The sequence below is a fragment of the Panthera pardus genome, unplaced genomic scaffold, assembly GCF_024362965.1.
Source record: "Panthera pardus isolate Hobbes unplaced genomic scaffold, ASM2436296v1 HiC_scaffold_15, whole genome shotgun sequence".
Classification (NCBI taxonomy): domain Eukaryota; kingdom Metazoa; phylum Chordata; class Mammalia; order Carnivora; family Felidae; genus Panthera; species Panthera pardus.
The window spans coordinates 44,920,402-44,931,186 of record NW_026526710.1 but is presented as its reverse complement, the minus strand read 5'-3'; the positions used below and the strand labels follow the sequence as shown (position 1 = coordinate 44,931,186).

The 10,785-nt window shown below is 41.5% G+C and overlaps 1 protein-coding gene across 2 annotated transcripts; it reads right to left on the bottom strand.

Moving 5' to 3' along the window:
* Positions 1-348: 348 nt before the first annotated feature.
* LOC109276455 (serine/arginine repetitive matrix protein 1-like) lies at positions 349-10,657 on the bottom strand. Of its 2 annotated transcripts, none has more exons than XM_053902523.1 (3): positions 9,708-10,657; positions 6,242-6,310; positions 349-1,323 (listed from the first exon to the last, which is right to left on the bottom strand). In XM_053902523.1, exons 1-2 carry the CDS (start codon positions 10,499-10,501, stop codon positions 6,286-6,288), a joined length of 819 nt encoding a protein of 272 aa, XP_053758498.1. In that variant the 5' UTR covers positions 10,502-10,657; the 3' UTR covers positions 349-1,323; positions 6,242-6,285. The 2 variants fall into 2 exon arrangements, with proteins under 2 accessions (XP_053758498.1, XP_053758499.1); XM_053902524.1 differs by lacking the exon at positions 349-1,323 and adding an exon at positions 2,323-5,479.
* Positions 10,658-10,785: the final 128 nt, after the last annotated feature.

Below are 10,785 nucleotides of genomic sequence, written 5' to 3'. Positions count from 1 at the left end.
TAATGGCTGGCTCATAGAGCCTGGCCACACTACACCCGTTTGAGGATTAGACTTTTAAAGATAGCATAGAAAAAGTCAGCAGTGTGAATAACTAAGTATCTTTTTGTTCTTTCCTCTCCACCTACTCCCTCCTTACTGCCTTTTTTATTCACTGTTTTGTTTTTAAGATATTATAAGCTGACTCAGATATATACAGATTTTTAAAAATAGCATCAGTCACACAGAGCTAAGAAAGTATATTTGCTATGAATTTGACTCAAAGGAGGACAAAGAAAAATGTTTAGGGAAGAAAACTGTGGTCAATAGCAAATATTTTTAAATGAAAACAGGAATTGGGAAACTGGTAACTAAGGATACAAAACATTTATTTTCATATTTGAAAAATACCATAAAGATTTTAAGAATTTGATTTCTGGAAAAACTAGTAATTATGATATTGGTTGTTTAAAATAAATGCAACATTTTGGAGGACCACACATGAGTTTTTTGCTGTTAGTGAAGACTTTTTTTAATGCAGGGGTTTTTTTCTTTTTAATGTTAACTTTGGAAAACTATAAATAGCAATTGTTTTTTTACTTTAATTTTGGTAATAATCCGATTTTGCCATATTGATTATAGGAGATGCCATCAGCAATTTAAACTTTAGGACTTAAAGAGGAATGCAAAGTGATTTCTTAATGGTGTACAACATGCAAGCAACTAGGTTGATTTTGTGATTCTTTTTGGGTTTTTGTTGTTGTTGTTGTTGTTGTTGTTTCAGTTTATTTATTTTGAGGGAGAGAGCACGCACAGATGGGGAGGGGCAGAGAGAGAGAGGGAGACAGAGAATCCCAAGCAGGCTCCATGCTCTCAGCGCAGAGCCCGATGTGGGGCTCGAACTCGCAAACCATGAGATCATGACCTGTGCTGAAGTCAGATGTTTAACCAGCTGAGCCACCCAGGAGACCCTGATTTTGTGCTTCTTAAAAACAAAACAAACAAACCAAAAAACGTGTACTACATGGAATGCCTTTAGGATTTTAGCCAGATTCTAGGGTTATCTTTTCTAGGTTCTGCTGAACAAACTGAAGAATTTCCTGCTTATTCAGATCCAAGCAGGTTGCTTTCCTTCAGGCAGGAGCTATCTCAATTCATCATCTATTCATTGCTAACTTTTGCCAGGCATGTTGAGTTTGAAACTCTCACTGGAGGCTTCAAGTGTCCGTGTTCCTGCTCACCATGGTTCTCCCCCGCTGCCAGCCTGTCACCACCCCTTCGTTTCTTTTCCTACAAATTCTGGAGTCTGTGCAGAGCAGCTCTGACGTCTTCCTGTCCTCTGTAGAGCTAAGAGTAAAAGAAAAAGATTTGCAGGATCTGTGTTATATTTTGTTTCACTCTCAGATAAGTGATCCAATTTGGACACAAGCTTTTTAAAAGTCCCTTATTTTTTTTTAAAGAGAAAGTATTTTCTTAATAATTAAAAATAGGCTTTTTCCTCTTCTATGTTGCTACTAGTGAGTGGTAAGCTACCCAATTTTACTAGAAGATACACTGGCTATTCTAAGCAGAAGAAATACATTTTTTAGAACCGATTCTCTGGAAATATAACTTCTGATGAAATGGTAAACAATTTCTACACAGCTGTTTAATGGATGTAAATATATCCCTTTTAACTCCAAGCTTGAAATCATCATGTGTATAAAATCTTTATAAGTCACTATAAGGTGAAGTGGTGGCACATTGTTGAACAATAAGGTTATGAAATTCAACCTCATTAGACTTCAGATGAGTAATAGAAGGTTCACACTAAGGGAAAGGCAAGAGGAATTAAATATTCAATCAATGATTCTCAACAGCAGGAACATTAGGGAGGATAGTAGTGATGGGCTTCCCCACTAGGAACTTGTCACAATATTTGGGGCAAGGGCACATATTGATTCACATACATTTATAGGATGCTCTTTTCATTCCAAAAAATGATGCTTTTTCTAGGACATTTTAGTACACACATACTGTGTGACAACAGCATCCAAAAAAAAAAGGTTGAAATCATTGTGGCAGATCCCTTAGTTACTGAAGTCTGTTTTTCTCGACTACTCCAGATTTGAGGTTTGGATTACCAATATTGTAAATTTATATTTCATTAGTCTATTGGAAATACTATTCCATCCATATTATATGGATAAGTACTGCATTCTGGATTGTTTTAGCTAGTGCAAACACAAGTGAACACATGAGGGTGAATACACACCTGTGGATTGCTTCAACAGAACGTGGGACAAACTTAAGAATGGTTTTCATAACTATTATTTATATTATGTTGAGGATAGAGGATTTAGAAGGGTTTTGTTTGTTGTTTGTTTGTTTTAAGCTGCAAACTATAGGTGTTAAAACAGTGAAGTGGGACTAGGTAATATGTGAAGGAAACACTATTTCTCCCAGAACATGGAGAATAACAGGACAGTGGGGAGTGGTGGTGGTGGTGGGGGTTCTTCATGAACTTCAGTAAAGGCTAGATCACAATGGTATCCTAAGCTGCTTCCATGGATAACTTGGGGACTGATGTGTATATATCAGTCAGGGAAAAAGTATCAGCAGGCATCCAGCCTCCAGATAATCACCTAGGGCTCCTTCTTACCTCTGTCAAGGAATAAGTCACAGATAAATCTAGAAAGAGAAAAATAAGGTCAAGCCACCAGCAGAGTGCAGTGTGGCTTGAGCCTGTCTCAGCTGGGAAGTCCCTTTAAATACTTCTCCAGGGCAGAAACTAGTTCCAGGACCCATACCGGCATAGGCATGTACTGTAAGGGGGGGTGGGGGGGGGTGGTAATGACTCCTATTTCATCAGAGTGTGAGAAGACAGTGGTTAGGAGACTTGGTTCTAAGAAGGTTCTTGACATCTTAGAAACAGTCTGTGAACCCATCACCGAAACAAAGTGCAGGCCGGGTAGAATGGCTTAAGGAAAACTGGGAGGATCGAATGAAATTCTGCACACTGAACATAATCCACTTCCCCAAGAAAGCCTCTGACATGAAAGACAGAGACAAAAATAAACACTGCAAGAAAAGCAACAGAGAGTAAACTGAGATAATTCAGGAAATGGAAGAAAACTTTTAAAGCAGTATGGAAAGATAAGAGAAGCTCTTACATTTATGAAACAAGAGCAAGTTTCTATAAAAGAAACTATCAGAGAACAAACAAAAACTCTTGGAAATCAAAAATATGACCAAATATTCAACAGAAAGTCTGGAAGGAAAGCTAAAGAAATCTGCCAGAAAATGTATATAAAAGAGAGAGAATGAAGGGGGCAGGGAACAGAGAAAAATGAGAGAGATAAGAAAATTAAGGATCCATCTGTGAGGTTCTACATCCAGAAAATAAAAAAAATTAAAGAAGCTAACTTATATCTTCTTATACTATCTCACTAACATATGGGTAGGGTTTATTTTGAATTAAAAAAAAAAAAAAGGCTATAGCCTTTTTGGTAATTATAACTACCAAAAGCCATTTTACATAATTTCCAACTTTATAAAAACAACTCAAGAGGGAGAATTTTTGAAGTATAATAGGCTTTTAATATTTCTTGATGTAACAATTTGAGAACTGGGAATAGCAGCACACATCCCCACCAGCAAGCATCTCAGAGTGACACTTTCTTACTGCTGATGATGACGTGGCCTTATCTAGAGATGTGCGAATTCTGGGAGAGAATTCTGAACCGCCCTGGATGACTGTTACTTATCAGTTGTCCTGTTATGTGGACCTTCCTGTCAGTTTTGGATGCTACAAGGCTCTCCCACACTCTTGTCCAAATTCCATGTTCTCTCTCTCTCACTCTCTCTCTCTCTCTCTTTTTTTGGTATGACTCACTTCGAAAACTGAACATTTATTGATCAATTACTAGGATTAAGATCTTGCCCCTAGCCTGTAGTTTAGCCATAGTTAACATTCTGTCTACATCATAAGCCCCTTCTCTCATGACAGAGCACAAACTTCAGATGCTTTGGTTCTTTCCTTCTTCTGATGTCCAGCTGTGCTCATTTGTTCCTGCCAGCTGCTCACCCCTTTCCTCATAGTCCTGAGGACCAGAATCCTTGAAGAACTCTTCCTTCACCTGAAGTCATTTCAGGTTCTAGTAGGCCTCAAAGGGTTTGAAATTTCATATGGTTTGGATAACACAAATACATGTTTATTATTGGCTGGCCAGCTACTTTAGAAGTGAGAATATTCCCATCTCCCACAAATAGATTTTCTAAAAAGCTTCTCAAGGATGATTCAAAATAATAGACCTCCCAGAAAGAAAATGCTTATTTATGATAATCACTCAGATCTTTTGAGGTATGGAAAGGATGAATCACAGTGACATACAGTGTAAATTCTGTAATAAATGGGACTATTGTTGATTTTTTACGTTCACTGTTTAAATGGATAACTTGGACTGTATCTTCCCAGATTGTATTGTAATATAAGAAATCCTCTATGAATGATTATGGTGTGTTTAACTGAATATAATTTTCTCAAATATCTATGGATGAGCATGTGTTGGGCTTTGTAATAGGCAGATAAATATATTATTTTTTAAACTTGTGGGTGAGTCCAGGGGAAAAAAGGAGGATGATTTAATAAGCACAAGGCAGCTTGTTGGTTGTGCCACATCATTAAAATGTGACTTAACTTGGGGCGCCTGGGTGGCTCAGTCGGTTAAGTGGCTTGACTTCAGCTCAGGTCATGATCTCACAGATTTGTGATTCTGTGTCTCCTTCTCTGCCCCTCCCCCGCTCATGCTCTGTCTCTCTCTCAAAAATAAATAAACATTAAAAAAAATGTGACTTAACTTTAGGTACCAAATAATCATTCCTCTTGTGATAGCTGAATCCACAGCCTTAAAGAGTACCACATATTTATCTAAAACTTCTCTCTAAAGAACTAAATAGGCTTTACTGACATTATTTTCTTAGACCACTCAGCATTTTGTGAGGAAAGTGGAACTATTTAGGTTGTATAGGTAAGAAAATATGTAAAGACATTAAGTGGCATGTTTAAGATTATCCAGCCAGCCATAGATCTGGGAAGAGAACAATGATCTCCTGAGTCCAAAAAATACTTTATCAACTGCCTTGAATTTCACTGGAGGAAAGGGCACAGAGTCAGTATAAGTTCAGATACTAAATATGTTTTAGTATCCTCTAAACCCTGACAGTTATATTTTGGAACCTTCCAGAAGGCAGATCTTTGCTTTTAAAAGGACACAAGGGCAAAGGTTTGGCACAACCAATGTTACCAAAGTCTTCAGCATGATTTGTTTTATTTTCTGCAGAAACGTTTATCTTGAGAAATAGGCCTTCTGATTCTGAAGTAATCCCAAGTGCTGCTGTTATCCCATAACTACCTCTGCTTCCCAAGCAGAAGGTGGATTTCTTGACTGTCATGCAAATTATATTTTCTCAAATACAGCTGATGTTCAAGCAGGGCTCTGAAATCAACTGTGAAATCTTGACTCTGGGAACACACAGAAAGTGGTTCGAGAAATGACAAATCAGGTTCTCTGGAGAAAGGTTCTAAGCAAAGTAAGTTTTAGTCCCGGTCTTGCTATTATCAATTGATGAGACAATTAAAAAATGAGTTTGTTTTCCTACATAAAATCAATACATTAATATTTAAGATAGTTTCCTACTAATACTTTAATATTCTTAATGTTTTTATGCACCTTTTAAAGCCACCAAAGATTTATTACTTTTGTCAGTCTGTAGAATATTTATTCAGCCATTATTATCTACATTAGAGATTTTGTGTTGCTTTGTAAAATCTGAGCCTCCCCAAAAGCCTTATTTGTTTGTTTTCATTGCAAACAGTACTGCAGGAGGTGAGAGGAACATTCACTGAGTAACTCCATGCCAAATCCTCAATGGAAATAAGGCTATGTAATACACACATACATAAAATGCCAATGCCTTACTATGTTCCACTGTGTTCATATCAGGCTTTCTTAAGAAATACTGATATATTATCCACATTTTAGAGATCATGAAAAAGACCCTTAGAAATGTTGAGAAACTCAACCAAGTTCATAGAGCTAGATCCCCCTGAATTCAAAATCATAATCTGTTTATTATGCCCTTTTACCTTCCAGAAGGGATTCTTCTGGGGGACGAAGGGGTGCTCCTTGTAATATAAAGGCTGCTTGTGAATTGCTTCCCTGGTCATGGAATTTTATCACTCCCTTATTCACTTACTTGACCATAAGTGCTTCAAGTTACTTACTTGGTTATATTTTCCATGGAAACATTGAGTTTGATTTTCAAATACTAAAAGCACAAAAACCCCAAAAACCTAAAAAAGAAAAGAAAAAAATAAAAAATTAAAATTTTAAATAAAGGAAAGAAAGGGAAATAATATCCCCCAAATAAGAGTAGGTTAAAAAAAATAAAGCCGGGTTTTTCTTCTAGTATTGGGACAGATCGCAACTTCCCTGGTAGAGTGCCAAATGAACAGCCAGCTTGTACTCAGCAGCCAGGTTGTATGAAAGATATGAATCTTGAAACGCCAGAATCACACTAAATATGGTGAGATGATCACACTGAAAAAGGCACCGGAGAACTGAGACCCGCAGAGAGAAAAGCAGTTATGTGCCCCATGTTACATACACTGCAAAGAACAAAATATCTAAGAGAAATAAAGGACAAATCCCCAGCCTCATTAAATTTTCTTTTTCTTGTTTTTGTTAAACCTTCCTCTCATTTCATATCATTGATTTTTCTAAAGTTAAAAGGGACTGTTGAGATTAATGTAAAGAGCTTACGTAGGACAGGGAGTAAGAGAACCTGTGTCTCATTGGGGTTCCCTACTTGCCAGTGGGTAGCCTTGTGAACCTCTTTAAGCTTCAGTGTTCCTAGAAAATAAGGGGGTTGCATAGATCGTCTTTAACTTTAATTAAAACATTCCATAACTCTATAAAACGGGCATTACCCAGGCAAGGTCAGCTTTAATATACTAAAGCTAATTGGGGAGAAACTTGCAACGTGCAGGACATTTCCTAAGGGATAAGGGTCAATCCTAGCTTGCAAAGGAGGTTGAGAGAAGGAGGAAAAGTGAAGGAGTGCCTTCATTCAGTATCTGGGAAGGACCTTTGCAGGGTAAAGACAAGTGTTTGGGCATTTGGGAAGAGAGGCTGTATGTGGGGGGCTGCAGGCAGACTACTACTATTTGTGGTTTGTTTCCAAAGTGAGGACCCTTTTATACGAAAACACTGGCATGATGTATTTGTAGGTTTAGCATCTCCAGTTTGAGAAAATACACCAGAACAAAAAATTGTTACGATTTACTTTGAAATAAAATTTTAAAACTGAATCATCATCATGATATCTATCTATCTATCTATCTATCTACCTATCTATCTATGAAGACTGGCTACGGATGCAGGACACATGGTTTATTCAGCCTGTCCATGATGCTTGGTGCACATATTTATTTGCAGACTTCTTGTAGTAAATCAGCAGCAGCCCATGGACCAGAAATCAAGGGATTAGACTGATTTTTAATATATGAACTCAGACTTAATTTTTGTTATTTTCTTGTCTTCTCCCTTTTTCCCCACCACTTGGCTGTTTCCCTGGGTCACTGCCAAGCCCCCTGCAGCCCTGGAGTTCTTTAGGCTGATGGAAAGTTAGTCTTCTGACTGACAGTGCTGTGATCAGAGGCTGAAAATCTTAAGAGTTCGGTCACCATTTGCCTAGTGAAATGAATGGCCCCATTAGATTATCTTAACTATGGTACAATGGAGGCAAGGATGTGTTGCGTGCCAAAGTCAACACTAGATCTAATTTTATGAACATCAAATGGACGCACAAAGTCTCCAATAACATGATTTTAGACTAGGCTATTCCTTCTTGTGATAAAAGGCTGATTAGCAAGATGTGGCTGACCATGTGATCAAGTTAATCTCAGACAAGATTCCAAAGCAATTCACAACCATTGAAAAAGGAGAGCCATGCAAGTTGGACCAAATTTTTAAAAAATGCTGCAAGTTCTTATCTGTATGATCAAAAAACTATTGGAATCAGAGAATTAGTTAGCTGACAGGCATTCCAAAGCAGATTTTGAAGTCATAGTAAGAGTTTAATTTATAAGGGCATGATGTTTAAAGCTTCTAGCAAATAATACTAACAAGCAATAGAGTTATTCAGGCTGAAATCTGTTCTAACTTTAAAGTAATCAGAACAGCAATAAACATCAATGGCTACTGCTGGGAGTGGGGAGGATGTAAACTAAGGTCTCATGTCCAGGATCAAAGCTTAATTCTTAAGCATGAAGACAGGTTCTATAAATGCCACTTGGTAATACAACAAACAGTATATCCATATTGCTACTGAATGTTTTACTATTATGTACAGTTCCTTGAAATTGGAACTTATAAATATCCTATTGCAAGGAGAACTTTTAGGCCGATTAGCAATGGTGTGACAATAATATTTAGCAAAGAAGAGAAAGAGAAAGAACAAGCCTCACCTTTCATCTTTAAATTGAATTAACATGACCTTCCTTATTCTTTTGAGAGGAAAATCCAGGAAATTTTTTTGAGATCCATTTTAAAAATGGCCTACAATATTATGTTTTAATTAAAATTGAATAAGCTTCCCTATGAATATTAAAAATTTAAAAGCCTAGCCAGCAATTGTACATTATTAAAAGCTGCATCACTCATGTCAAAGAAATTAGTACTTGATTTTTAGAGATCATCATCAAGTTCTTAAATGATCAGTATCCTGAAACTCAAATTCAAATAATGTTAGTACTTCAGTTACCCAAAGCAGAGGAATAATGTTCATTAACTGCAACGAAGTTCGACGACCTCCAGAGTATGGAAACGCTTAGATAAAACCGGTATTTTTATTTACCCGTAATACTTAAAAAAAAAAAAAAAAGTTCTGGAAAAAATGTATTATCTTGCCCAAATCAGTTACTCCTCACCCCTCCCTCCATTTCACAAATGTTTGTGACCCAAACTTGCAAAGTCTCTCACTTTTTGTGTCCCACTCCAAGTTCATGCCTTACAGAGAGGAAGCAAAACTCCTTTCCTGGGTGCGAACTCTGTAATGTCATTTTGTCTTTTAGATAATCCTATTTTCACAGAGAGTTCTGGCTTTTAGATTGTTTACCCCTTTCTTTCTATTTCTTCTGGTTTTCTTTGTTGATGATGTTGGAAGGTGGTGTAAGCAAGGAAGTCAAACTCCGTGAAAACTGTTTGCTAAAAATTGTGAACAGTACCACTAACGAGTAGAAATATAAAACGGGAGACTTCAAATAAAATAACGCGCACTCTCAAATTCCCAGAGGGAACAAAAGAAAACGAAACAACACACAAACTTGGGCTATTCCATCCAGTGCATCTGCAAAGGTGGGAGAAGTACTAGCGCCGTAGAGAAACTGCGGCCTCCGCCCTCCCCGGCCCGCAGGTGGCTCGTGGCAAGCACCTCAGACAACAATGGCCAGGGTGGGCTCTGCCTGCGTTGCTAGTTTGCTGTGTCTGTCCCTACCCAGAAAAACCATCTATCTCGAAAGAATGACAAAACAGAGAAGCGTGCGTTCGGCTACCTCGGAGGCATTCCCCCTCCCTTCCTAATCTCTAATTCCTCACCGCGGTCCAACGATGAACCTGCCAACCAAGTTCCTGTGTAAGTTATTTTATTTCCCGCAGCCCCTCCACCTGCCAGGGCGGTGTTCCACGCACCCCAGACTTCCCTCCGGCGACCCCCCGCGGGCTGCAGCAGAAACGGGGTGCTTCGGCGGGGCGGGGGCGGACGGCTGCCGTGGATCTGGCCGGCTACAGCCGCAGCTCGGTGGCCTCCGATTGGCCACGACGCGGGCGGGGAAGCTCGGCGGAGGAGGGAGGCGGGGGCGAGGGCGGCGGCGGCGGTGGCGGCGGCAGCGGGCGGGGAGAGGAGAGGAGAAGAGAGAGGGCCGCGCAGCCTGGCAGCGCGTGCGGCGAGCGCGGGGAGAGCGGCGGTGGCGGCTGCGACTCGCGTCGGTCGCGCTCGCTGAGGCCGAGCAGGGTGCGCGGGCGGCGGCGGCGGCGGCGGCGGCGGCGGGGGGTGGGGCGGCGCGCGCGAGTGAGCGGCGCCGGGCAAGGACCGGCAGGCGGGTGCTGGCGCGCAGGCACCAGGGGCGGCCGCGGCGGCAGCTGCGCCGGACGGAGCCGGGGCAGTAGCGGCCGCGCCGACCCCCGACCTCACCCCCGCGCGGCCGAGGCCAGAGAACAGTCTCCAACTCTCCGGGGGGCCGGAAAGGGGGCCGGGAAGCGGCCCTCAGCCCCCACGCAGCAGAGGCTCCGGGCGGCGGGACTGCTGCCCTTTGTGGGCGCTGCGCGCACGGCCCGAAGCGCCCTCCCCGCGGCGCTCTCCTCGGCATCTTCGTCTTGCAGAGCGGCCCTGGAGAGGGGACCCAGAGGAAGCAAAGCCACGAGCCCGAAACCTCGCGTTGCGGAGCTCCTGGGGAGCGCCAGCCGCTCCACTTCCACCGCCGCATCCTACACCGGCCAAGGTCCCCGCCGCCTGCATCCCTCCCGGCTTCCGCTGCGCTTAGGGCCGGAGCCTAGCCGCCTGCGCTGCCACCGCGGCCGCCTACACACACACGCACACACTCTTTCTCTCTCTTTCTCCCTTTCTCACACCCTCACACGCACACCCGCCTCCTCCCCCGCCCCCTCCCCAGCTTCTTGATCTCTCGGTCTGTTTTATTACTCCTGGTGCGAGTCCCGCGGACTCCGCGGCCCGCTATTTGTCATCAGCTCGCTCTCCATTGGCGGGGAG

Bases quoted from the DNA above. Each gene is read 5' to 3' on its own strand.
- LOC109276455 (XM_053902523.1), bottom strand. From the start codon at position 10,501: ATGCGGCGGTGGAAGTGGAGCGGCTGGCGCTCCCCAGGAGCTCCGCAA. The intron at 6,311-9,707 runs GTGCGTGGAACA...TTTCTTTTTTAG, and splicing joins TCGCCGGAGGGAAGTCTGGG to GTTTTTGGGGTTTTTGTGCT.